Genomic DNA, 27,125 nt, shown 5'->3' with positions numbered 1-27,125 from the left:
AGCAGACACTATTAATCATTCTAATTAGAATGCATCAGAGTAGGTGTTGGGCATATGTATAGGTGCCCATTAGGTTTTGAAACCTCATGTACTTCCTATGCTTATAATGTTACATAAACATTCATTATAAAGCTAAACTAATATGACCAATACCTTACGAATGACAACAATACAAACGTAATTCCTCTTTTGAAACGGCTCTAAATGTACATTTGTCTATACTCTAATCAACACATTCCAGTCTTTCATAAGTTTTGGACAACAGCCATAAAGGTAGCCTCAAAATATATTACAATCTATTCTCATATATGATACCAGGTGTGTCTACATATGCAATTAATTCAAAGTAATAAACTCCGGGGCAGTTTGAGTTACAGTAAACTACTCCCGGGTGTAGCATCTACACATGCACCCAGGACAGTAGCAATTTGAACAGAGGTGGAACAGTTTACACCAGGGCTGCTCAGCACCAGGCTCCAGGTGGCCACATCAGAGGGGCTGGCTAGGACATGAGGATGCTGAAAGTGTGGAGCTGTGTGGCTATGTGACAGGCAGGAACCTGACCCCCAGCTGGCTGGCTTACCAGGTGCGATCAGCATCTACACATGCAGTTAAATCACAGTTAATTACCCTGGCATAGGACAGTACTGTTCCAGCAGTACAATCTTACAGCAGCATCAATTAGTTTACTGTTGCCTTATACTGGTACATGTATACATGGTGAAGCATTACTCTGTAACTAATTGGTTTACTCCACAGTAAAGCACATGTGTAGACGTGGTCACTGTAAACAAATGCAAGTACATCTGATAGGTTCATGACATTCATTCGTCTAAGCATCAAAAAAAGTCATGTGTAATGAATCAAAGAAATGAGAAATGGAATCTATTAGCGTAGAACTCAGTATCTGTGCAGGACTGAGCCAGAAGAAAAATCTGGAATCACTGCCATGACAAAGACAAACACTAAAACTTAATTCCCTGTGTGATCTTCAAACCACAAAATGGTTTTTACAGTAAGAATCATTTTACACAGGCAAGTAAAGACAAAAGGTATGAAGAAAGTAAGAAAGCAAGGTAAATAAGTAATAGTTGTACACAGAAGAGAATAAAGGCATTGAAGGATGTAAGAAATATATGCAGTTCTCTCAATTAAGAACATGAAGAATTTAATGCAACTTAATGGTAAGTACAGACTGTCAAGAAGCCTGAGACTCAATCTTCAATCGATTCGATCTTCACAAGTTAGTCTAAGCTATGCAGACTGAACCAATAAGCAAGTAAACATTCACTTTTGATTCTGGAAACGCAGACACGTACCAGTACTTGCCTCAGGCCAGAAGCTGGGGGGCACTAGTGCACACCTCCTTGCTCAGCTGGAGCAGACAGCTTGGGCCAAAGCTATCCTATCCACCTTGTAAGGCAGGGTTGACAAAGAGATGCAAAGCATCCTGGGAAACTGAGTTAACTTGAATCTGGCGGGGATCTAGAAGTTCAATAACCTGATTTAACCTAAATCAGTTAAGTCTGATACTACATCTGCCAAGGTTTATCTTAAACTGGTTTTGGCTATTCTAAAAGCAGTTTATGCACACTGAACTTCTGTTGTGTTACAGATTTGAACCAATTTCTGATCACTTATACTGGTTTAAGTGCATCTTCTGCTGCAAAGAACTCAGACCACAATAAATCTGAATGATACTGACACTGGATTCCTATTTCAAGTCTCTGGGTTTATCTTGTGAAACATGTTTGTACACCTAATAATGCTAATGTTGCATGGCATGCTGTGACACTCTTGAAAGGAACTCAAAGAACCCCAGGGTGATATGGCACCCTGGTTGAGAATTACTGCTCTAGCCAATCACACAACATGCCAGGTACAGAAGTACAAAAAGCTTTATCTCGTCTAAATTTGCAGGGGGGGGGGAGGGGTTGCAAATTATATTTCCATAGTAATGACAAACTCAAAAGAGAAGGAGAAAAAAGGTTATTCAACTAAGTCCTAACCTGAAACTAAATTTACTGTAGCTAAGGATTTAACATAGCTCTGCCCTGCAGCTCTTCCTTAAGGGCTTTATAACCTGCTTCAGAACTAACATGAAATACCCTAGAAGCGTTCTAGAGAGCAGTGAACTATTGTATGCTATTCCCAGTTTAAAAATCATAGAATCATAGAAAATTAGGGTTGGAAGGGACCTCAGGAGGTCATCTAGTTCAACCCTAGGACCATCCCTAACTAGATCATTCCAGCCAGGGCTGGGCCTTAAAAACCTCAAAGGATGGAGATTCCACCACCTCTCTAGATAACTTGTTCCAGTCCTTCACCACCCTCCTAGTGAGAACGTTATTTCTTAATACCAACCTAAACCTCCCTTGCTGAAACTTGAGACCATTGTTCCTTGTTCTGTCATCTGTCACCACTGAGAACAGTCTAACTTTCAGAAGCATCCTTCAGGTAATTAAAGGCTGTTATCAAATCCCTTCTCAGTCTTCTCTTCTCCAAACTAAATAAGCTCAGTTCCCTCAGCCTCTCATAAGTCACGTGCCACAGCCCCTGAACCATTTTTGTTATCTCCGCTGGACTCCTTCCAACTTGTCCACATCCCTTCTATAGTGCAGCCCAAAAATGGATACAGAACTCCAAATGTGGCCTCACCAGTACAGAGTAAAGCAGAATGGTTACTTCCCATGATCTGCTGGCAACACTCCTACTAGTGCAGCCCAGTATGCTGTTAGCCTTTTTGGCAACAAGGGCACACTGCTGACTCATATCCAGCTAACTGTCCACTGTAAACCCCCAGGTTCTTTTCTGCAGAGCTGCTGCCCAGCCAGTCAGTCCCCAGGCTGTAGCAGTGAATGGGATTCTTCTGTCCTAAGTGCATGACTTTGAACTTGTCCTTCTTGAACCCCATAAGATTTCTTTTGGCCCAATCCTCCAATTGATCTAGGTCACACCAAATCCTAGCGCTACTCTCCAGCATATCTACTACATCCCCCAGCTTGACATAATCCATGAATTTGCTGAGAGTGCAGTCCAGCCCATCTTTCAGATCATTAATGAAGATATTAAACAAAGTCAGCCCTAGGACTGACCCCTGGGGTACTCCACTTGATGCCTATAAGCCACTTCTCCAATATGGAAGGTCATATACTTCATTTGTATGGGTGCATGGGATTCTTCTGTCCTAAATGCTTAAAGTGGAATTAGAAGTGAAGACTATAACAAAGATCCAGTTCTTTTAACCATACTTTTTCAGCATTGAAAATTCAGTTTTGTGCATTTCACCATGAAATATACCCCTTTGTTCCTTGAGAATACTTAAGTATTTCATTATGCATGTTATTCCATTATTACATATTTTCTTTTTCTCTTGTCATTTTGATTAACTGACATAAAAACTGGTTAGCGGAGTTTGTGACTGCACACAACATATTAGTTCCGAAATATTCAGGGTCAGGATATCCTAAGTTGGACTGTAACTCCTTTGAGATCAAAGGAGATACAAAAGGAGTCATTTGCCTTAAGAGACTTTTCCTAGTGTCTTTTCCAAAAGCATGACTGGCCTTTCATGCAGAATGCTGTAGTTTGTAAGAGACTTGGGTTCTCTGCTCATTCATCTTTGGAATTTTGTATTTTAAATTTCCCCCTTTTTCTTCCCTATACCAGTTGTAGTCATTTTTAAAGACTGCACCTACATGCTACGCTCTTAGGGGAGTTGGAGTGAGAATAATTTCCTGTTGGAACAGAAGTTTGAATTCTCCGTTTTGGGAACAGTTCTCTCATGTAGTTTTATTGCCCTTATCATTCCAATATATTTCCTTTTGGAGAAAGTAAGTACCTGTGTGTCACTACTATCAGAGCACAATACAAGATATTTTTAAAACCAGCAATTTTGATCTTTTGTTTTACTCTTTGCAACAGTTTAAGTAGGTACATCTACACAGGAACAGTACAAAACATGTACTAAACAAAACAGAACGTGTGCAATACCTATTACTAAAAAAGCAACTCTAGAATATGGATGGTCATGTTTGTCACTTAGTTCACTCAAAAATCAAGCTTCAATTAATACCTTATGCCTGCCTGTATTGGAAACAGCAGTAAGTGTTCAACTCAGTGATGCCACTGTGTGCTACAGAAAGTAGTTAAATATTTATATAATTTATAATTCACTATTATTTCTGTTTTTAACACCAGTGTTCTCTAGTGCTACTTGCAGCAGTGAATTGCAAATAGGTAAAATAATTTACTATAGGGAAACACCAGCTGAATACCATACACAGCCACTGAATTTTGCTGGGATTAGGTCAATCAATCTGGAGTATTGCTAAAGAACAGAACAAAAAGTCAGTAATATTACATATTTATTTCAGTCCTCCTTAAGTATTCCTGGAAAAACTGAGTATTCTGCAGAGGAAAGCTTAATCAAATAAATAAGCAATTAAAAAAAAAAAAGGACTAAATATCCTAAGATTTCTGAAGAAACTTGTTTAGCAATTTCACTTTAATAATTAAATTTGAAATTTAAACCTATCAAGTTTGACAAAATCTAGAGCTATTAATTTGTGGCACTCATTTCTTTGGTATAGGATTAGGACAGTGCTACTAGTGAGGTAATACAAACATATATATAGCCTAGATGACAGACACCCATTATGTACAGCAAAAGATAAGTAAAACTTCACAAAATGATTACCTGAACAAAACTGCAAGAGAAAACTAATAACAGAGAAGGTGAGAAGTGGAAACTGCTTTTGCCACTATGCAGTAACTGTATTAGCAACAACTGTGATTACCTCTTGTTTAATCAGAAAGCTTAGCACCACTGTATTCTTCTAAAGCAGGGGTGCTTAAACTCCGGTCCATAAGCCAAATGCTGCCGAGCCATGGCATGTAGACTAGGGGGGTCCCCCGAGTCAGGAAATCTGGTGGTGGGGAAGCAATAACAATAATGCCATCCTTCCCTGATGCCAAATCCCCAAGTCCCGTGGGTCCAAATTGGACAAAGCCAGGCCTTACCCCCTTTCTCCCCTGTGTAACTGGATTGGGTCCTGCCTCACATACCACACTGGGCCCTCTGGGTGGACTAAGCACCATCCATCTGGCCCCAGGGACAAAAAGGTTGGGTGCCACTGTTCTAAAGCTTTCTTTAAAATGCCATTTCTCAGATCTCGCAACAGATGTCATAGTCAGACCAGGGCTTACCTAGGCCTCTGACAGTATCCAGAATGAAACACTTCAAAGGATAACAAAAAAAATTCTGTGTGGTTGGTTTTTATTAGTTTAAAAAATAACCATAATACTATTTCAAACTTTAGTCTGTTTTTATTTTTTAATCTAAAGTAGGCTACAAGACATTTTAAACAGATACATATTGTACATGGTATAGTACACACATATACTATGCATCTAACATAAGTACAAAAATCAAAATTAGATCACAACTGCTGCCAACCAGGAACAGTGCACACTGCTATTATGTAACATGTTAATTTGTCTGTCCTTATTCATCAAAGCCTGTGTTTCTCTCCTTGTAAATTATAAGTTCACTGAGGGAGTTAGTACCTCGTGTACTTTACATATTACTGAATTTAATACATAATATTAAAGAAAGTTTGCCCTTTCAATATAATTATTATAAATTATTTTTAGCTAGAAACATTTTTAACCCTATAACTAGCTTATTTGCATGTATTAAAGAAAAAGAGGTGGGAGTACATATACATATATTTGTCAGTTCAATAGACTGGCAGTTCCAACAGCAAATAATTTTTAAAAGTCACTACACAGCATTTTACATGTTCAATTTACTTTAAACACATTTGTTTCATTAATCTCCACCACACTCCCTATGAAACAGTGCTATGAAGTAGATACATATATTCTGTTATCCTTATTTGCAGATGGTTATGTTGAGGAGAGATATGAAGTGACCTGCTCATGGCCTCAGAGCAAACTCAGTAACAAAAGGCCATGCTTTCAGTCTACTGCACCTTTATTATCCAACACAATGCTGGATCAAACAATCTTTCTTTTTTTGGCTCCTATCAGGCCTGATATGGGCTTCTTTGCAGAGGGGACTGGAGACCTCAAGTTTTTCACCGTCACTGCTGTCAAACATTTCTACACTGTAGTAAAGAGGAAGGAAGATGCAATGGCCCTGCAAAAGTACCAGAGTTTGACCTTTCACGAGATTTTCAAGGATCAGAGTCACAGGCCTGTTTCTAAAAGGCCTTAGCTCTTTGGTCCTCCTAGCTGTAGGCAGCCTGTAGAAATCTCATTGTCAAGTGGTCCCTTACAGCCATCTTCTTCCAGCTCAGGGAGTGTTTCAGAATGGGAAGGAGGACAGCAGGTAGAGCGAGACTGACATGGTCAGCACTCACCAAAAAGAGTCCCGTGCTCTGAGGGAAAGGAAAGATGATGTCACAGAGAATGGTCCCCACATCCTCAATGATCTTTGTGCCCCACAACTTTTCCCCAGAAGCAAAAACTATGTGAAAGCAGTTCCACAAGTCACAATGAAGCCATGGAAACAGCACTCTCTCCTGCAAGACTCTTCTTCCCTTCCCCTCAAAATCTTATCCTCTGTATATTATTTCTGAACACAATATTTTGGTTTATAAGTAAAATTAGATTTATCAGATCCACTTCAACTGACCTTGAAATTTTGTTGTAGATTCTCCACAATGAAGATGCAGCTGTGCAGGAGATCTTTTAATAAGACAGCTCATCTTTGGTGCCAGCTGCACTGGGGACAGACCAAGGAATACATTTCTGACTCCAGGACATCTGTAATACTGAGGATGATGCTGATGCATACCAGCAGCTCTCTACGACTAAGTACAGACAGTCAAAAAGCCTAAGTCTGAATCAATTCAATTTTCACAGGTTAGTCTAAGCTAACTACATAGATTGAACCAATAAGCAAGTGAACAGACATTCACTTTTGATTCTGGAAATACAGCTACAAGCCTGCAGTGGCGTAGGCCAAAAGTCAGGGGATGCTAGAGCACACCTCCCTGCTTGGCTGGAGCAGACAGCTTGGGCCAAGGCTAGCCTGCCCACCCTGCAAGGGGAGGTTTGCAGGAGAGGTGCAAAGCATCCTGGGATGCTTGGGGACTGTGAATTTACCTGAATCTAGAGGGGATCTGGGACAGAAGTTCAAGAAACAAATTTAATCTAATTCAGTTAAGTCTGATACTTCATCCATCCAGGTTTATCTTAAACTGGTTTGGGCCATTTTGAAAGCAGTTTATTTGCACTGAGCTTCTGTTACATTACAGATTTGAACCAGTTTCCAATACTTATACTGGTTTATGTGTAATTTATTTCCCTAGCCTACAAAAGACAACTAGTACTACATGAGATGCACCCTTTCCATATTACTGAAAAGAAACCATCTACTTTAGGTATAAAACAAACTAACCAATGCACGTTTGTTTAAAAAACGTTCATGCACTTCAGCTACCAGCAACACCTAACTCCCTTATTTTTTTCCTATTTGTTACACATTTGACAGTAGGTTTGTTTAAGGTCATTTCCCACATCCCATCCATTAGACTCCAGTCCTGCAATTTATTTCCATGAGGATGGACCTCTGAACCCACATACAGCATGGCACTGAGATCTTAGCCAGCTTCCCTTTTTATTTCAGGACAGGAAAAGGAGAGAGGAGAGAAGCAACAACCAGCAAAAGAAAACCATTTATTAAAATTGGATAAATGTGACAAGGCCATAAAATTGGCAGGGAATCTAACTGGCAAACACTGATACTGGAGACTACTTTCAACACACCGCACCTTTGCCTAAATTTCATATTGACGGTGTCCTATTAAACTTGCAAGTCTATAGCACTTAATATGTGCCAATACAACCTAAACAAACATGAACTTCACTAAAGGCTTATATGCAATTCAAATCACACTCTGGCTAGAAGAGGTACATAGACATTGTGTTGGTCCTCTATTCAGGAAAGAATTTTAGTGTAAGTGTATATTCAATTACTTCTTTTTCCTTCTACATATAGCACCACAGTATACAAAGTTGTGTAATTTCAATTTATAAAGCAAAATTTTATTTAAAAGAAAGGAACAGTAGCCAATATTTTTATAATAGTCATATTTTTTCACACAAATGTGGTAAGGAAAGAAACAAACCCTCAAACAATATTACTGAATAAAAGCCCAGTAAAATTTACCCTTGAAAGCCTGTTCCAGAAGCTCTGCTATATAAGGTCTGTTTTTATTCTTTCCAAGGAGGAAAAAAAGAGAGGATAATAAAGGTACTGACAACCCTAACATGAGGCAACAGATTATCTTCTTAGTTCATTCTGTGTATTTTTAGCTCTGACCCAAGCAAAGAAACCTGTGATAATGGCTCAAATGTTTTAAAATTATTATACTGAATATTTTCATATAAAATATTAAAGTATAAACCTTTACAATATATTTAATTGTATTACTACAGAAACAGTGATAAAAACAAGGAGTATTATTATATTTCTTCTGTAAATATTTGATCTTTTAGCATGTATTATTTACATTCAGCACACTTGTAGTTGGTATGGATAGCTATATTTAAGCATGCTGGAACAAAGTTTTATACAAATCACCCCACCCCTAACCATGCAACATTTAACACTTAAAAGGACTATGCTAAATTCTGCATTCACATGCACAGATGTCTGAAGCAGAAGCTTGCTCCAATGACCCAGGACATTAGTAAAATATCTTGTCCTCACAACTTTGGGATTTTGCTAATTTCTCATGAACTGACAATTCTGTAATGCCCCACCCCCCAACTCACAAGGCAAACATTTGGAAACGCATATAAAGCACAAACTATTTTCCTACCCAGAAAGATTTCCCCTCTCATATTTGATTATTAAACATGTTTAAACAGTTTTAGAAATGATTCACTGTACATGTACAGCCAGTTTCTGAAATGCTTCAGCTCAGATAAAAGGAACATGTCAGAAGCCTGTGAAGTCAGCAGCTAATGTTACTATAATTCAGAGAACTGCTGGGAAAGAAGCAGTAAGAAACTCTAGAACATTATTAGCCTAAAGCACAGGCTGCAAGAAAGAAAAAGCAAGTCAGAAAACAGTACTCACTTTGTACAGTCAGACTATACACTTCCAGCAAGATCCTTGTGATAAGGCTGTTTTTGTTTCAGCTGAAACGTCTTTGGTTTCAGTTTTAATAAAGTCCTGGCCAACTCCTCTTCACTTGATGATGACACAGCTAGTCCCAACTGCACATGGGAATATTCTCCACCCAGGAAAACCTCTGTTGCTCCACCTCTGGGTTTTCTGGGGTTTTTTAGCATACAATTAAGTGTCCCTGCATAAAGACTTCCTACAGCTAGAGTATCTAATCTAGAGCATAATCAGAAAATGCTGTCGGTAGAAATATGTATGCTTTTGTGCCTCTGGCTTTTTACCATGAGTGACAATAGACAAACCTCACCTTTGATTTTTCTATGACATTACTGAAGGTAGTCAAGAGATGCAACTTGAACCCACAATATTATGTGGATTATACAGGTTTAGTTACCAAATACTTGGTAATGCAGAGACAGTTTACTTTACCCTCAATTATCCTCCCTCTTTCCTTAAGCTGTTCCTCTTTCCTCACTTCTACCCACAATACCTAACTGAACTACACAACACAAACAATTCCTCCAGTCAGCTCGATTGTTATTGAGCTAGTGGCAGAGAATAAGACACATTCACCCTGTGAAGCACTGCCCTCAGCGGTGCTGTTTCCGGATCTTACTCTTAGCAGTTTATAAAGCATTCCTCACTATCCCCTTGAGCAATGGCTAATAAATCAGCAGTCTAGCCCCACCTGCTGCTGAAGTAGCAGCATGAAAAATCCTGACCGCAGGATCCAGAATAGTTGCCAATACACTTTATACATACGTTTTAATAAAAATATTTGTTACTACTATCGTGGATGTACATGGCAAGGAGGCAGGGACTAAAAGTCTTTAAATTATTCCCGTGGCAGCAGAATTCAGAAGATAAGTTAATCACAGATACGAAAGTAGGGGAAAGTTAAAGACGGTCCTTTGGGCAGCAAAGGAAAAAAGAAGGATGAGGCAATGCTTACTTTAAATATATGAATAGGTAGCTCAGAAGTCGGAAGAGAATCACAGGAAAATGATTTGCTATGTGAATATGCAGCAATCCAAAAACAAATCATACAATCATTATGCAAAACTTCACATGCTCAAGTCTCTCAGACAAAACACAAGTATCAGAATATCATTTAACAGGCATCCAGTTAAGCATAATAGACATCAGCTCAGACTATGAAATGTATTTAGAAACATATATTAATTTGATATAATAGATACTATTAGATCATTTGAATAATAGATACTACCAAATAGCAATTTGGTCGCTTTAAAAGATGCCTTCAAAAGGATAGGATAAGGATGCCAAAAGAAAAAGTTATTATACCAGTTGTAAGGAAGGCAAGCTGCAGGGTGATGTGTAGGGGGAAAAAAGCAGAGGGGCCAGGCAGCAGGGGGAAGCCAGGTGACAGGCCGCTTGACCTACCTGCCCCCTGCTGCTGCTTGCCCCACTAAAGTGGTGGATGACTTTGTTAGAAATATTATTAAAAATGTATAGTAAATAGAGTGTTGTTAGAACCACACAGCTGGCATTTCATGCCTGGGGGGGGGGGGAGAAACTACCAAGGGCTCTTTGTGTTAAGGTATCACTCCCTTTTCTTCTGGCAAATTTACTATCTCTTTGTTACACTAAAACACATACTCCTTAGCCTTCTCATGCAGATAAGAGAAATTGCAATTTTTAATGATCGTGTCCTTGGGAAAGAGTGGGTTTGAAGTTTTGGTAACCTGGAGAGCTTTTCTGAGCATGCGTAATTAGCTAATGCATATATGCCTATCCGCCCCGCATACTTAAGTAGTTAATTATAATGCACATGGGACGTATGAAGCGACATGTTTACATATATGTTTGTATGAACCGGAAATAAGTTGTAAGAGTTCCTGTTTCTGCACACGTGCCCAGGAGAGAGGGGATAAAAGCCAGCTGAAAGTTTTCCTCACGGGCAGAGTGTGGTCTTTTGTCTTCACTCTGACCCTATTTGCAAATATATCCTTTGTGTTATTAACAATGTGTGCCTGAAGGATTATTGTTCGTGAGCCTCCAAAGAAACGAACCGTGATTTTTATATCAACTTAAAAAAAAAAAAATGAGATTCCAGACATGGAAAACTATAACAAATTTATCAATTTTTCATGTCTAGAATCTAATTATAGGGAGGTCATCTTAAATTTAGAGTCGTCTTGGATTCAGGTAAATATGGTAATACATTTACACCACAAATCTAAATCACTTCCAGAACTTCTCAGATGCCAAGAGTTTAAAATTGTGATTCACCTGGGTATTCTCTCCCCTGACAATTTCTGTCCATATAAAAATGTACTGCAAATTATAAACTGAATAGGTAATGACTCAACATAATAGTGAATATAATATGAAAACAACCAGAAAAACATTTCCTGATTGTATGAACCATATTCAGCAAAAGCTTCAGTTTTTCTTTCTCATTTTTCCGAATCTGCCACAGAATTTTCAGTCAGGTGCACAGGAGCTATGGGCCATAAAATATTCTGATCCAGGTGAACACTGAGTAAACAGGAATTGCTAGCAGGACACTGAGTAACTCAGTCTTTCAGGTTGACATAGGAAAAAAAGTAGGAAAGCAGAAGCACTAATGCTGTCTTTGGCCTCAGGAAAACAGCTCTGAATTTCTTCACATCTGGAAAACTTCAGCATTATTCAATACCAGGTGCTGGAAGATTTCCACAAACTCATAAGACTGCCTTACTGAATTGTGATATTTCTAAAAAAGAATACACTTTAAGATTATTTTAAATTATCCTTCTGTGATGGTCTAAAATTGAATCAAGTTTTCTAACTTCCCTCTGCAAGCATGAAGGCTAGTAACTCACCCACTTTCTTAAAAAATGGAAGACCAGATCCTTAATATGTATATTGATATATATCTATAGATATCCTTAAGAAAAATATCTGATGAAACTAACAGAAAAACTGCAGGAGGCAGCAACAATTAAGTTATCTTCACAATACTCTCACTGCGTTTCCATGCATAGTGTTAAGAGACTGGCGTGAAAGACATTTAATTTTCATAAAAGAAAGCTCAACTTCTGCAGTAACTGACCAACCACATCCCACTCCAAGACCGTCTGTTATCCACTAGTGACAAGCAGATTTTAAGTCCTGAATAAGAGGTATTTCCATAAACTATAAATAGCTTATTCTTACACCATGTGAAAAATATACCTGATCTAATTATTTTTGCTGTACTAAACTGAAATACAGCCCCTTCACTGGATTTACTCAAAGTTTTAAAAAGGTACATGCGTTTGAAATGAGTGAGTTTTTCTTTCAAAGCCCATATCCAGTATGAACCACAGCTATCACCATGTACATCTGACTAATTAAAAATAATTAACTCCATTAACATAAACTAATCCAACCTATAAAGGAAAAAATATTTTTAAAGTTATTAATATATTTTGAAAGTTTGAGGGGAAAAGTCTTGAAATTAAGCAACAGGATATACATAAGATAACAATTATACAAAAATATGATGCAACATTAATGCAAAAAATACACACCCATTTATTTAAAAGCTCATCTACTTGATGGATATGTTTATTCTAAGCAAACAAGAATGTATTTATACTTACCACTGCATCTACCATTACCCAAAAAACTCTGATAAGCATATTGAGTACCAACAGTTACAAATTACTTCAAAGAAGCTGTTGTGTATGCAGCACTTTTGAAAAATCAGAAAGGTATCTGTGCAGCAATGGAGGGAAAAAAACTTGGCATTTCTCTACACCAGAAGCTGGCCAAAATCAACGTTCTACAGCTCAGTCCAACAAGGAACTGAAGGAGGGATCCATACCACAAATACTATGTATACAAAATGACAATGAGGACCAAGACACCCTCTCCAACCAGTATCAGAGACCACCTCAGTGGGAACATCTACACGTGTATTTATGCCGGATTAAATTTACTGCGCAGTAAGTAGGTATAGGCTGGTGTCTACACATACATGCATTACAGCGCATTAGTGCGGTGTGTGGACTGACTTGGTCCACACACAGCGTTATTGCGCAGTAAGGCATCTACACGTTAATATGCAGCAACTAACCAGGAGTAAATTTGATACCTGCACGTGGAGATGCCACCCTGTATGTTTAGTTTAAAAAGGGCAATAACACTCTCTGGGTTTAGTATTTTCTTACATTTAAGGACTTAGTTTAGAACCCAAGTTAACATTGTTTAGCTACTTATTAGCTCCAGGGTAACTGTAAATCGAATGAAATAATGAGATGATTCAAGCAATCTAACTGAAAATTCTAAATTCTGGAAATACTCAGGATAGAGAATGTACATGTTTGCATAGGCTGCTTGAACACACTGTAATTACAGCGTGTTGGAGCAGATTTGATTAATCAAGTCTACTGGAGTATGGCAATTACCATACTCCAGCAGCCTCCCACATCTCATGTATCAGAGTCCCCATGCTTCAAAAGAGCGGTGGGGGTGCTTCAACCGAAGCTTAACGAACGAACATTAGTTCAAGCACCCACACTGCCATTCTGAAGCACAGGGACGCTGATACATGAGACGCTGAGCCACTCTAATTAAAGCGCCACCCACCTACCCCCAAAGCACATGTAAAAGTTCCCTTAAAGTTCAAACAAGAAATAGAGAAAGGGTAGTACGGTTATTCTGGGGAAGGAAAAAGCAAGGTGGATTGGAAACAAGGAAGGAAATCTACTTATTAATTCAGACTCAGGTCTAAAGCACCTTCTAAATAGTGAGGCAATCCAAATCTCTGAGTGTTCTTGAAATACCTAAGTGCATAGCAGATACCAAACAAATCAGTCAAAACAGCAGCACTTCTTCCTCCTGCTCTATCATACAATATGGTTAAGTAAAATCTACATGAGATTTGCACCAAAAGGTGCAGAAACAGGGATAAATGATAGCCTGCTGGGCCTTTAAGCTTCAGGGAGGCAACAAAGTATTAGAGTAATGGATTTCTCTAGTAAGAAACCAAAGATATAAGGAATGAAGAATAATGAGAAGACAGTGAGAATGGGTACTGGCTTCTAACTATTAATACTATTCCTGGACAAACCCATAGGGTTTTTCCACATCATGGAGTACAGAACTGTAGGATACTTGAATTACCAGGATGCCAGCTGGGCACCAAGCACAGGCAAACACAAATAAAGGAGGTGCCTAAAATAGTACTAATAGTCCTATGTATAGGGTTTTTTTGTTATTTTAAACAATTTTCTTCCTCTTGTGTTCGTACCTATTTAGTGTTCATAAACTCTTGCCCTTCACAGTTGTTGCAAAGCCAGGATTTAGTTCTTTTGGGTTTTCTGGCATGGCTGTCCCTTGAAACCTTTGGTTGCTGTTCTTTGAGTTCCCTCCATCTGTCCATACCATTTCTGACATTAGTTAAAAATGAATATAATATTCCATGTGTGGTTGCATCACAACTATAGGGAGAGGATATATAATACTTTTGCTCATTTATCCTCTATGTGTATTGATCCCCAGCTGCATAGTTTAAGTGAATAATTTCCATAAGTTTGCATTTTACCTTAGTGGTGGCAGCAGCTCCACTTTTCTGTGTTTTAGGTGTCTGACTGACACTAGCACTGGCTGGTTTCTTCTGTGAAATAAAAACAAAAATATATAAGAAAGGGACAGGACAGAATGAATACATCAGAAATATAAAAAGTAAAAACTATTAAAATTACTGCATTAAAAATTATCAGATTATCTGATGTTCTGTCTAGCATACTATTTCATGAAAGATACCAACATTCATTTATATTTCATATCTGTTTTCCAAGTCACCAGGAGCAGTTTTCCCCTTTATAATGTCAGTAACTAAGACACCTCAAAAAATTATTTCACATCATTTCACTGCAAGAAGAGCAAGTCAATGCAGGCTGAAATCATATGCATGCCTGCATAAATAATGTATGAATCTCTAAAAAAAATTTTTTATAATAAATATGGTAGTTTTGATTAATTGTTAAACCAACTGTAATCATTTATTGGTTGACAGGCTAGGAATTGTAAATGCTAAAAATTCAAGAAAAAAAAATCAAGGGCTTGATTTTTAAATTAAAAAGATATACAATGCAAACTTTAAAAATATGTTATTCATTTTTAACTGGCATTAGGCATATGCCCTAGTCCCATCACGTGCTACTTGAATTGGTCCACAGAAACATTACTGAAGAAAATCACCTCTATAAACAGACACACTTAAAAAACATCCAAGACTAAGTATCAAGGCAGACAAGTCGAATGGTTTCTGTATATAAGCATCCCACAGCAGAGTGGGAAAAAATACACAAGTTAGGCAGAGAAGCAGTCCATAAAATTACAGAAAGTCAGAATTAATGGTAAACAAATGTATTTGCAGAGAACACAAACATAGTGCTATGTGACTAATTTTATGCCAAAATGACTCCACTTAAAGAGATACATGACAATAAAAAATGGTACTTTTGTTTTTAATGACAAGACGAACATCACATCTACCTGCTCTGCTATCAGTAGAGTTGTGCTGGTATACACATAAATCAGTCTAATGATGAAAATCAGATTCAGAGAAAACTAGGGAAAACGAAATCAATGATAGACACGAAATGAAAAAAAAAGTTGGATTTGTGGATGGGGAGAGACTGAAAAGACCTAATCGCTCTCTCTAGTAAGCAGATGCCCAAGATTTGGGAATCCTGTCCTAAACACAGAGAAACCTACTCAATGCTATTTCAGAGTCTCAGTAAACAAACGATTATACAAAATCCAGAAATACTAATATTCCAGCATTCATACCAGACATAAGGGACTCTGATGCGTTAGTCTCTTCAGATAGAAACACAAGTTCTCTTTCATAAAAGTAACTGCCACATGCTTCTCCTCTGACTTTAGCTCTTAGACACAATATAAAAGGAAAGAATTTTGCTCCTAATAAGAAAACAAAATTACAAAGACTAAACCAACTCTCTATACTTAGTCAGCTTAGTCAAAGCATATGGGTAAAGGTGATGCACATCCCAACAGTACATATGCTGACATGAATATTCATCACATTTTTGTCAGACTTCTCAGCATACTGAGAAAAAATGAAATCTGAATTAAGCCATAGTATTATATACCAAAAACCAAGGGAACACCCCCACATGCAGAGGCATGCACTTTCAATGTCACAAATAGCAGTGGCACAAATTTGTGCTGCTGCTTTGTGCCCCATCGCACGCCCCTGCACACGCACTTCGGTGCACAGCAAATTGTGCTCGGAGGGGTGTGGGCAGCAGGGGTGCAGACCCGGGAGCAAGGAATCTGGCCAGCATTGCTCTGGATGGCCAACCCTCTGCGTGTTCCAGCACACACTGTGGACACATGTGCCATGCTGCTTTCTTTCCATGGAGGTTTTTGCAGCACGATGCACATTTTCACATTCTGGGCTTGCAGTTTGTGGCACCACAAAGTGGTTTGCAGCTCCACAAACCATGCGTTTCTGCACATATGGATGAACCCCAAGAGTGCTGCTAGTATAACAAGACTTGAACATTTGATCATTCCCTTTTGCTCTTTCCTCCTTATATCCGTCATTCGATAGGATTAAAAGGACAGTATTTTCTATAGTCAGGTGAAGGAGTTACAAATTTCTTCTGCATGAAAGTCTAGTAATTTACATCTGGCACATAGTAAAACTGGGACATAGTGGCAGAGCAGTTAAGGCAGGGGTGGCCAACCTGTAGAATGGGTGCCACAAGTGGCACAGGCAGCCTCTATGCGTGGCACATTGCAGATCAGAGAGGAGACAAACAATACTACAGCAGATAGGGCAGGAAGCAGAAAGCAAAACAGGAAATTGGGCAGGGAGCACACAGCTGGAAGTAGAACAGCACATCAGGCACAAGAAGGCGATTGGAGCGGTACTTGTAGAGGGTACAGAAATGATTAAATCAAGGCTTCCTGACCAGTGATTAAAATCAAATCCACCCTGGCCTAAACAGGATGGCAATTAATTTACTGAAAGGCATGTAGCTGGCTTATACTTTTACTTTGGGTCTCTTCAGAATCAAAACAATACAAAATGTAAGCTGTTTTAATCAAGTGTACTATCCTAAGATTGGCATAACTTTGATATCTTATTGCAGTGTTAAAAGAATATAGCTTCTGCACATTTCATCCCAGCTTCTCTCTAGACATTGGGTCAGGTCATGATCCAGACGCCTGGAACTGAACTGTCAGTACTTCAAGGTTGTTCAAATCATGGATTTTGGTCTGAATTCGGTATCTACCCCTTAATGTTTGAAGGTGGGCAAATTAACAACATTGCTGTTCTATGTTCACTGCAGGGGTGATTACCTCCAATAATACTCCTTCCTAAACTTTGCCTTAGAATGTCTGCAATAACTCCAAGTAATATTTCAACTCTAGCCTTTATGCAAAGAGAGACATCTTCTCAGTCTGCCAAGTTCTGAAACCTTACAGATTTTGGCCAAATTGTGGGCCTCTAACCTTTCAGCATCTGTTGAAAGATCAGACACTATTTTCCTGTTTGATCCAATGACATGAGGAATGAGCATTCTGATGATTATTTCTCTGAAAGGCCGTTATAGGTTAATAACATTACCTAAATAGCATGTTTTTATAACTGCCTGATCTTTTCATGTATTTATTTTTTTAAAGGCTGTGTGAAACTGAATTAACAGTGTAAATCTCCTAACACCATAATATCCCACTAATAGTAGAAAAAGACTATTAAGAAAACTAAACTTCAAGCCTTAGATTAAGCAACTATTAAGGCAAATACTGATTGTAGATTTATATAGCATAGTTGGGCCTTGTCAGACATTCACTCGCCTGGGAGAGTGAATGTCTGTACATGCCGTGGTTACTCTCAGAAGAAAACAATTCTCTCTAGCATCTTTCACCCCTCTCACCCTGAGTGTCACTTACTGGGCTCTGCTGCTCCAGCAGGTAGCAGAACTTCATAAACCCTACACTGTGCTGCCAGGGTAACACAGACTGACCATGGGCATTCTGGGTCAGCTAACAGATCTGTTCTATGTACTGCTGACATGTCAGCAGGCAGACTAAGGGAGCCTGCAGGGCACACTAAGATGTGTGCACAGCTCCCACTCCCCACTCCCCCATCCCCAGCTACACAGCATCAGCATTGCAAGCTCTCAAGCTCTTCACTCTTCAGAGCTTCAGCATTCAAATGTCCATACATCCAGCTTGCATAAGTTTTTCTTCCAGGAGAACAAACCTAGGAGAATTCTCCCAGATTATCTGAATGTATGTATGCAACCTGTTCTGTACCTATAAGGACAATAAAATAATACAACCTAGACATTTTTTATATGCATCATACAAAGGCACTTAAAAATAAAAAAGTGCAAAATCTCATATGGGTAGTCTTTTCTCAATGGACTACTTCCATTTGCAAACTAAACAAGTTAAGTCCTTATGCAATGCTGTATTGGGCATCCTAAGTAGCTGTTGCCAACCCTCATATGTTTGTTTAAGCCTGTTTTCTTGGACCTACAGGAAATCTGATGTTGCTCTTAGAAAAGAGAATTGATGCCCTAAGTACTGGTGTTAAATAGCATCAAGAAGCTTTTGAAGTTAAGATTTACCAGAATAAACAGCTTTGAAGAAAAGTCACTTTAAAAAAAAACAAGTATCCTTAGAATCCTTTCAAGAAAAAGACCAGGTGTTTCCTTATTTTTATTTTGATACCATAATTTAGTTTAGTTATTTAAAAAATTAGAACCAGATAGTCACTTAAATTGTTTAAAAACATAATCCTTGATTTTCAAATTAAGAACCAAATTACTATACACAATGACCCCACTCTTAGCAGGGACCTCTGACCTCCAGTGAAACACAGTTTTGTGCTCCCTTTGATATTTTTGCTTGGTACTTAGATAGCATAGTGATGGAGAGATTAAATGTTGTTGCTGTGTCAAAATTTGTGATGTTCCATTTTATAGAATAACATTTCTTTTCTAAAAGATGCACAGTTAATACCATGCAAGGCAAAACAAACTTATGTGAATCAATGCCTTACATAGGAGTGTCTGAGCAAAAATTCTATACCCAAATATTAACCATTCACAAAGTCATATTTTCCAATTTGTCATGAATTATACCTATTAAAGCAGGACACTATTACAACCCTGGTACTCTTAAAAGTCATTCTACAGTTAACTTTTTAATTTCATTTAAACTGATTTATGGTTTGGGGGGTAGTTTTTAATACTTTTCTTACAAACTGGATCAAGATTAGAATTACCATTCTGATATTAGTGTTCCAACCTCTAGGCATAAAGCACACATGACTTTACATTTGACCACTGTTCTTTCATTTCTATTGAATCCCTGCTACAGTAACAAAGAACGAAATTCCTATTCCAGTTCCACCCTTCTAATCATAACATTTTTTCTCTGAAAGATAATTCTCTATTGAAGCAAGTCAGAAAATTTTAAAGAGTTCCCCATATGAATACTGTTGGTTTAAAACTATTCTAATTCTGATATATTATGCTGGTTTTATTCTACCCTACATTTTAAGATCAGTCATTCAGTGTTGTCAAAACTAAAATACAAATTGATTTAATCAAAGGATTAAGAAAACATACTTGTGACTGCACCAATATTTTGACTGAATACATAAGACTAATGAAGGGAAACCAAAGTTAAATATTTGTAACACTACATAGTCAACCACAACAAACTGACTGCATCTTTTACATAACTGCTCATGTAGAGCAGATACAACCTGACCTGAAAGTCTGCTGCTATTCAGAAAGACCATCTATTCCCATTAAAGAGGCACCAGGCACACCTAATTTCCTAACACCATTTCACTAGAGCTGCATTTTCCAAAACCAGTCAGTTTAGGTACCACCATGGGGCTAGGGGGTGCAGGTGCTAAGGCACATGGTTGACAACCCAGAGGTTACATCTTAGAGTTCAGAACAGAAGGGCTCACAGAATGGCCCTGTCAGATTCAAACAATATTTGCTAAATACCTTGTCAAAAAGACATGAAAAGAAAGGGTATCCCAACATAGTAAAATTAGCCACTAATGATCCCCTAATTCCCTTGCCACTGATCACCACCACCATGAGGGGGACTCCCTACATACTTGGGAAGTATAGAATTAGAGAACTGAAGAGTCACAGTTCTCCCTGGCCCAAAGAAAACTGAGCATCTCTTTATGTTGACAGGTTTTGTCAACTTTTTTATGCATGCCTGGGAAATCAAATCATAGTTCTAATGGGCTGCAAACTGTCTCACTCAGCGGGTGAGCTACATGAGATGCTTTACTGTGCATTAGACTAATCTGATGTGTAATAAAGCACAGCATCTACACATGTGGGAATTACTGCAAAGTAAATTAGGCTAATGCACTGTTTGCTAGTACCAACACATACAGGTACTAGATTAATGGTGTATTAGTTACTGCACAGTAGAGCATGTGCAATTTGTTCCCAGTCAGCCTAGGCAGTAGGGGGTGACAGATGGTGGAGGGCAGTTGTCTGTGATTCCAGTGCTGCTCAGCTCCCAGTTCCTCACAGGCACAGGGGGGAAGCAGGACCCAACCAAGGTATGTGCTGTGCAGACAGTAACAGGGCTGAGGGGACAGAAAAGGTCCCCTGTCCCCTCAACCCTATTGCTGCCCATGCAGCATACACTCCGTTTGACTCCTGCTCCCCCCCTTCCATACCTGGAGGGAGCCGGGAGCTAAGCAGTGCCAGCACTGGGAGGAGACATGGAGGGTAAGCAGCACTGGAACCAGGGGGCAGATGCAGGGTACAAAGGAAGCAGCACTGAGAACTGGGGGCGGGGGCGGGGTATAAGAGGGAGAACCAGGGACTGGATCTGCTTCCCCCCAACATCTCCCTCCCCATTCCCTGGCACTGCTTCCCCCCCACATCTCCCCAAGTCCTCACACCAGGTCCCAGCACCGATTCCCCGTGTTTCCCTCCCAGTCCCGGTGCTGTTTACCCCTAAGCTTGGGCAAGGGGCATCACCCCAAGACAGTGCTGCTGAGCTAGGCTGCAATCTTGAGTTCCATGCGGCTGTGAGCTGTCCCCCGCTCTCGGACAGCTCCCACCACACCCCCTAGAGCCAAGAACTGACCCCCATACCTCCTGCCAGCTCAGGGCTGGTACCCAGGGGAGCCTGGAGCTCCCTCTGGCTGCTGCAGGGGGACAGAGCAGGGAAGGGGCAGAAAAGTCAGGAGCATTGATTGCATGTGTAGATGTGCCCAGTCCACCTCACTCAGTCCATGTTCTGATTGAACAGCTCTGGCTCAATGACCTGCCTCCACCCATGGGCCAGGAACAGCCAGGGCTGCACTGGGAAGCTGGCAGTGTCGGTGCTGGGAGCGGAAATTTGGTGCTGCAGCCACCTCCCAGCACCACCAGCACCCACTCCAAGCTCAGCCCCCAGCGAAAAGAGCCCAGTGCAGCCCTGGCTCCAGCTCGCAGCTGCAGCCTGCCAACTCCACGCAGATCCAAGGGCACGTGCTCCCCCCTCATGCCCTCTCGGGGTGCAAGCAGTGGTGGGAACTGCCCCCAACCCCCATGAGCCACGGCTCCATCCCACGCCAACCCCACCCCAGCTGGCTAGTGCCTGCCCTTGCACCTGCCCCCTGCCTCACAGCAGGGGGCATTGATCTGTCCCCACCCCACACCCCTTCCACCACACCAGACTTACCAGCTGGAGGCAACTTTCCACGCTGCTGGCTCTGCTCCTCACTGCCCGAGTGTTACGCTGTGGCTGCACGCTGCATGGGCATTTATCGACCAAATTATCGGCCCCATTGGGCCAATTTCCCATACAGCCAATTTTCTTTATAATTGCACTGATCTAATATCAGACGGATGTGTTGATGCACCTCTACTCAAATGTCTAACAATATTTCTTTGCATGGTCCATGCACCTCTCTCTGTCTTCTTGCACATCAGGAAAATGGGAGGCCTTGAAATGTTTTAAAAAACATCTAAAAACAGTAAGTACAGTCTTAAGGCATACATCACTCCCACATGCTGGGTGGGGGCGGAAGCGGAGAACGAAGCATGGAGAGGTGGATGACTGGGTAGGCCTCTGGAATGTCTTGGGGAAGTATGGCTAAAACAGAAACATGGAATTTATGCCAGATAGGGGACAGTGGAAGTGCAGAGCATGATTTTATGCACGCTATATGACTTCCCAGTGAGTTGCAGCTGTAAGAAATGTATACTTCAGCAGCAGGTGCCAGACAGACAGGAGCCAGTGCTTATATTCCAATCACATCTAAAATACTAATGGCTTAACAGAATGGGAAAGATAGAGATACACGAGAAACATGATAGGAACCATGTATTTCAAGTGATAATGGAGTTGGGTGTGAAGGAAGAAAAAACTCCATATAAAATTTTTCTTCATGTACTTAACCTGATTGCAACTAGCAGATAACAACACTGTCAAGAGTCTGTGACACAGAACATGTCTGCAATCTCTCTTACTTCCCCCTCTTAGCAAGAATGCAGTGCATGACCATAATCCCCACTCCATTATTAAGAAGTGCAAGTATGCATCAGGGAGGGAAAGGCAGGGGGGAAAAAGGAAGCACTTGGGAATCAGTTAGGCATCCCACCTGTGATCCTGTGTGATACCTACAAGAAACACTGCTCCTTTATAAAAACATCCCCTATACAAACCAACCTAGATAATATAATGACTGAAAACTTTATTAATGCAGAAATTAGGTTGCCCTTCTATAACATCAAGTTTACTAAAACACAAACTTCTGAAAATCATAACACTAAGAGTTTAAGTACCTGCCCACGTAACCTTAACTTTGCCTTCTTCGAGCAAGTTCCCAATGTAGTCGTAAACATATACTCTCACAGCTTCTGAACTATACTGAAGAAGGGCTACCTGTTTGCCCTACAAACATTATCCCCAAGGAAAAACAAAAAAGAAAAACCCATACCATACATGCTAAATTTTACATCCCGGTTTATAACTTCTTGGCCCTTACATATAGGATGTCATTTATATTTTCACTTACCCATTGGTAAACCTAGAGAACACATTCATCTCCCACCCAACGCTGAGAATCCTCATGGCAAGGCAACCCCAGGATTTCACTCCAGATACAATGTCGGGCCAAAGGAAGCATCTGAGATCATTCAAATTGTGTGTGACTTTTTCTTTTGATGACAAAGATACAGGGGATGGACTCAACCCCCTTCCAGAACAGCATGGTCCCCCATGGTAAGAATGTCGTACCCCATTTTTTTCTATGACAAGAAATAAAGCCTGCAGAACACAGCTCCTTATAGCCTGCTGCTGCAAGGTTCACCAGCTCTGTTTAGATGCTCAGCTGCTTTCTATACTTTTCCTATTTCAGCAACTAGTTGCTTAGGCCTGATCCTAAGAAAAAAGTCCTTTGTATATTCAGTAGCTAATTACGTTAAATGTGTGGTATGGCACAGGAAAGACTTTTCAGGGATGAAACCTTGCCCCTAAAAAAATAAATAAATCAATCAATGGCAAAATTCCCATTGACTTTAACAGGTTGTTGCTGTTTTCACTTCTGAAGTTTAAGTGTTCTTCTACTTAAAGAAGGAAGTCGGGGGGAAGGGTCCAGTCTAACAGAGATGGCACTGGACTAGACCTTAGGAAATCTATCTTGCTAGGTGATTTGGGTACATTTCTTTTGTAAAATGTTCCGCGATCCATAGAGGACGAGCATTGCAGGAGAGGCCAGTAGTATAATTACTGAGCAACTGCAGAGCTTTCAGGTTATTCAGTGTGGGAGTGGGCAGTCTTTAAATACTACTTGTACACAGATACTTCTTATTACCATATTTACTTGCATACCACACACACCTTTTACCCAAAAATCAGTCGTACAAAATTGGGTTGTATGTCTGACACAAGGAAGTGAATTTTCTTCATCTGAATAGAAACATGGGGGAATATAAGCATAAAGACACTGCTCTATACTGGCTGCTGCTGCTTCTCTCCTGCCCAGTAAACACTAGGGGCTGAGATCAGTTTCAACCCTCTCATAACAGCTGCCAAACTGGCCTTTTGCCAATCTGGCACAGTTGGCTTTTGCTCATAGCTTCTTCCTGCAACAACCACTGAGCTAGCTAAGAGCGTTTGAGCTGCTGCATGCAGTCACCTCTTGGCTATGACTCCACCACAAAATTTCTATGTTCTACTTTCCAAAGTTAGGAAGGCATATGATATGGAAGGAGGTACAATATTATTAAAGGGCATGCAGATCTAAGACAAAGTTATACTTCTGCAGTGATAAAATTTATCTAGTGATTAAGTTTGGTAACATTTATAAAGGAAAAGGACTTGCACCTTCTCTCTCATTTTGTATGAATACAGTTCAGCTGCTGTCTTTTTTACATAGTCACAACTCACACAAACCTTCTGCAATAATTACATATATTCCATAGCTACCATATGATTAAAAGAATTATCGTCAAACCGGGTGCTTTCAACTCCCAGCATGACAATGATCAAACCATGAAACAAGATGCTAGAAATAGAAGTCCGAGTCATCTAGCCTGCCTCCAACCTACGCAGAACGATTCTATATCGAGGCGGGATTGCTCTCCACGGTGCATCACTGGGTATTTTCCAGTTTGATTTTAAGCACCCCTGGAGAAAAGGCTTTCAGCAATGCCACTGGGAGATTATTCCACATCTTAACAGAGCTCAGAGTGGTTTTCTGCGTATTCAGTTTAAATAGTCTATTTAGTATGTACGGGAGAAAATTAAACAGTTTTACTTTTCTGTTTACTAGTCTAAATCACTCTATGGCATTTACATTTCACAAAAATTAGCAAACAGTCTTATATCCCTCACAGTTTCACTCTCATTGTGTTCTTCTGTACACTACTAGTGTCTGTCTGGTAATTAAGTGCCCAGACCTAAAATGTAAGTATTCTAGGCTGAGTTGACCACAGTCTTATAGAACAGGACTATAAACTCTCTGGTCCATAACGTGAAACTTCTGCGTATGTAACCCATAAACTGTCCCTCCCTTCTTACTGAAATATAACAGTCAGATTCAAGAAGAGCAATACATAGATTTAGTTTATTACTAGTTCCAATATTATTGCAAAATTCCAAGGGGACCGGTTACTAATGTTAGAACTAACACAGTTTAATGAAAAAAAAATGAAATGTTAAGGTCTAGCTTCATTTTAAAATGCTATCAAAGTAATTATCAGGAAAAGAACAAATCTGAGCTAATGAGTAAGCCAAATGCCAAATGCCGAGTTCCCCAAAAGAAAACACTCACCCAACATGTTTAGACTCAAAACCTGCCAAGTATTTCATCAAGACAACAAATTTAATAGTAGCTTTCCCCTTCAGAGTCTAGTTAGCTAAAAACAGAACTTCCCAACAAAACAAGGACACCACAATTCAAACTATAAGCTCTTAGCTCCCACTATTACCACAAAGAGGTCATAGTTTCTAAATTAAAAGCACAGAACTCAGTTGAGGAATCTGCCATCATGCTGAGCACTTGAAGAGGAATTAAGTTGAGAAGGTAGAATGACATTCTGCAGAAAAACCTGAACATCTTTACAAGCCTAAAGGGGAAAAAAGTCTGTTCTTACTCTGCACAATTCTTTCCTGAAATTCAGAATGTATAGAAGACCAATTGCCTACAATAGATCTATACCAGGGATTGGCAACCCCTGACATGCATGCCATTTTCCTTGGCACACCACAGCCACCTTGGGCTCTAGGCAGCTGCTGCCAGCCACAGAGCCTGGGCTGCTAGCAGTAGGCAGCATAGAGGTTGCAATGCAAGCCCTGTGGCCAGCAGCTCAGGCTCCATGGCAGGTAGCAGGTGCCCAGAGCCCAGGCCAGCTACAGCTGGGAGCCTGCAAACAGCTGTGGTGGGCTCCACAGCCCTAGCACCGACTCTGTAGCTGCAGTGCCTATATGTATACCTCTGGGCAGACAGAGGAGGGCCCAGGGTTGCACTGCTTCAGGCCTCTTCCTGGCCATGTGCTTGGAGGCACATGCCCAGCTGCCACCGCAACAGAGCTCGTGCAGCTGTTAGCAGCCTCCCACAGCCAGCCTGGGCTCTGAGCTGCTGTAGCAGGTGGCCAGAAACCTACAAACAGCTGTGCTAGAGTCCCAGACCCCAGGGCAGCAGCAGGTGCCTGCATGCTTCATGACACACAGCAGGAATGGCTCCAACCCATTCATCCATCCAGAGGCACAGGTACACCCATCTCCAACAGTGAGGATCAGGCTCCTCACAGCTCCCCCACCTCTGGCACAACATGTTGAGGCTTGGGTGGCGATTAGGGTATTTTTGGCATTCTAGCCAAAATGCTGCCAACCCCTGATCTATAGTACAAGGACTACTGCAATCAATTTAAATTAGCCTCTGGAGGAACACTCCCCACCTCAAGTATTTACACTGTTTTACTTGCTGAGGTCTAGATAGCCACAACAGATTCAGCCTCTTACACCCATATCTCATTTTCATTACTTAAAGTAAAATCAGCACCTGGATACTGTAAAAGTAAGAATTGAGAGAGTAAAATAAGGAAGCAGGCACTGTAATCTGGTAAGTAGCCATAAATTTGGGTTAAACCAGGGCTGTCCAACTGGTGGCCCCACAATGGGCTAGCATGCGGCCCACAGGCCCCTGCAACCATCTTTCCCCTACATAGTTTCATAGTTTCTAGGGTTGGAAGGGACCTGAGTAGATCATCTAGTCCGACCCCCTGCCATGGCAGGAAAGAGTACTGTGGTCAAACGACCCCAGCAAGGTGTACATCTAGCCTCCTCTTAAAGACATCCAGGGTAGGAGCCTGCACCACTTCTCTTAAAGTTGGTTCCAGATCCTAGCCGCCCTGACAGTGAAGTAGCGCCTCCTGATATCTAGCCTAAATCTACCCTCTGCCAGCTTGTGACCGTTATTCCTGGTCACTCCTGGCAG

General features: G+C 40.4%; 1 protein-coding gene across 1 annotated transcript in view; it reads right to left on the bottom strand.

Annotated features, from left to right (window-relative positions):
* The window catches only part of CAST (calpastatin), an 84,983-nt gene that overhangs the window by 46,943 nt on the left and 10,915 nt on the right, over nt 1-27,125 (bottom strand). The window contains exon 3 of the mRNA XM_019532403.1: nt 14,700-14,771. Within this exon, the coding sequence (XP_019387948.1) occupies nt 14,700-14,771 (72 nt within the window). The remainder of the gene's footprint in view (nt 1-14,699; nt 14,772-27,125) is intronic.

Source organism: Crocodylus porosus, unplaced genomic scaffold (genome assembly GCF_001723895.1).
Source record: "Crocodylus porosus isolate Cpor-Errol unplaced genomic scaffold, CroPor_comp1, whole genome shotgun sequence".
Lineage (NCBI taxonomy): Eukaryota > Metazoa > Chordata > Crocodylia > Crocodylidae > Crocodylus > Crocodylus porosus.
This window is presented reverse-complemented; position numbering and strand designations above follow the sequence as displayed.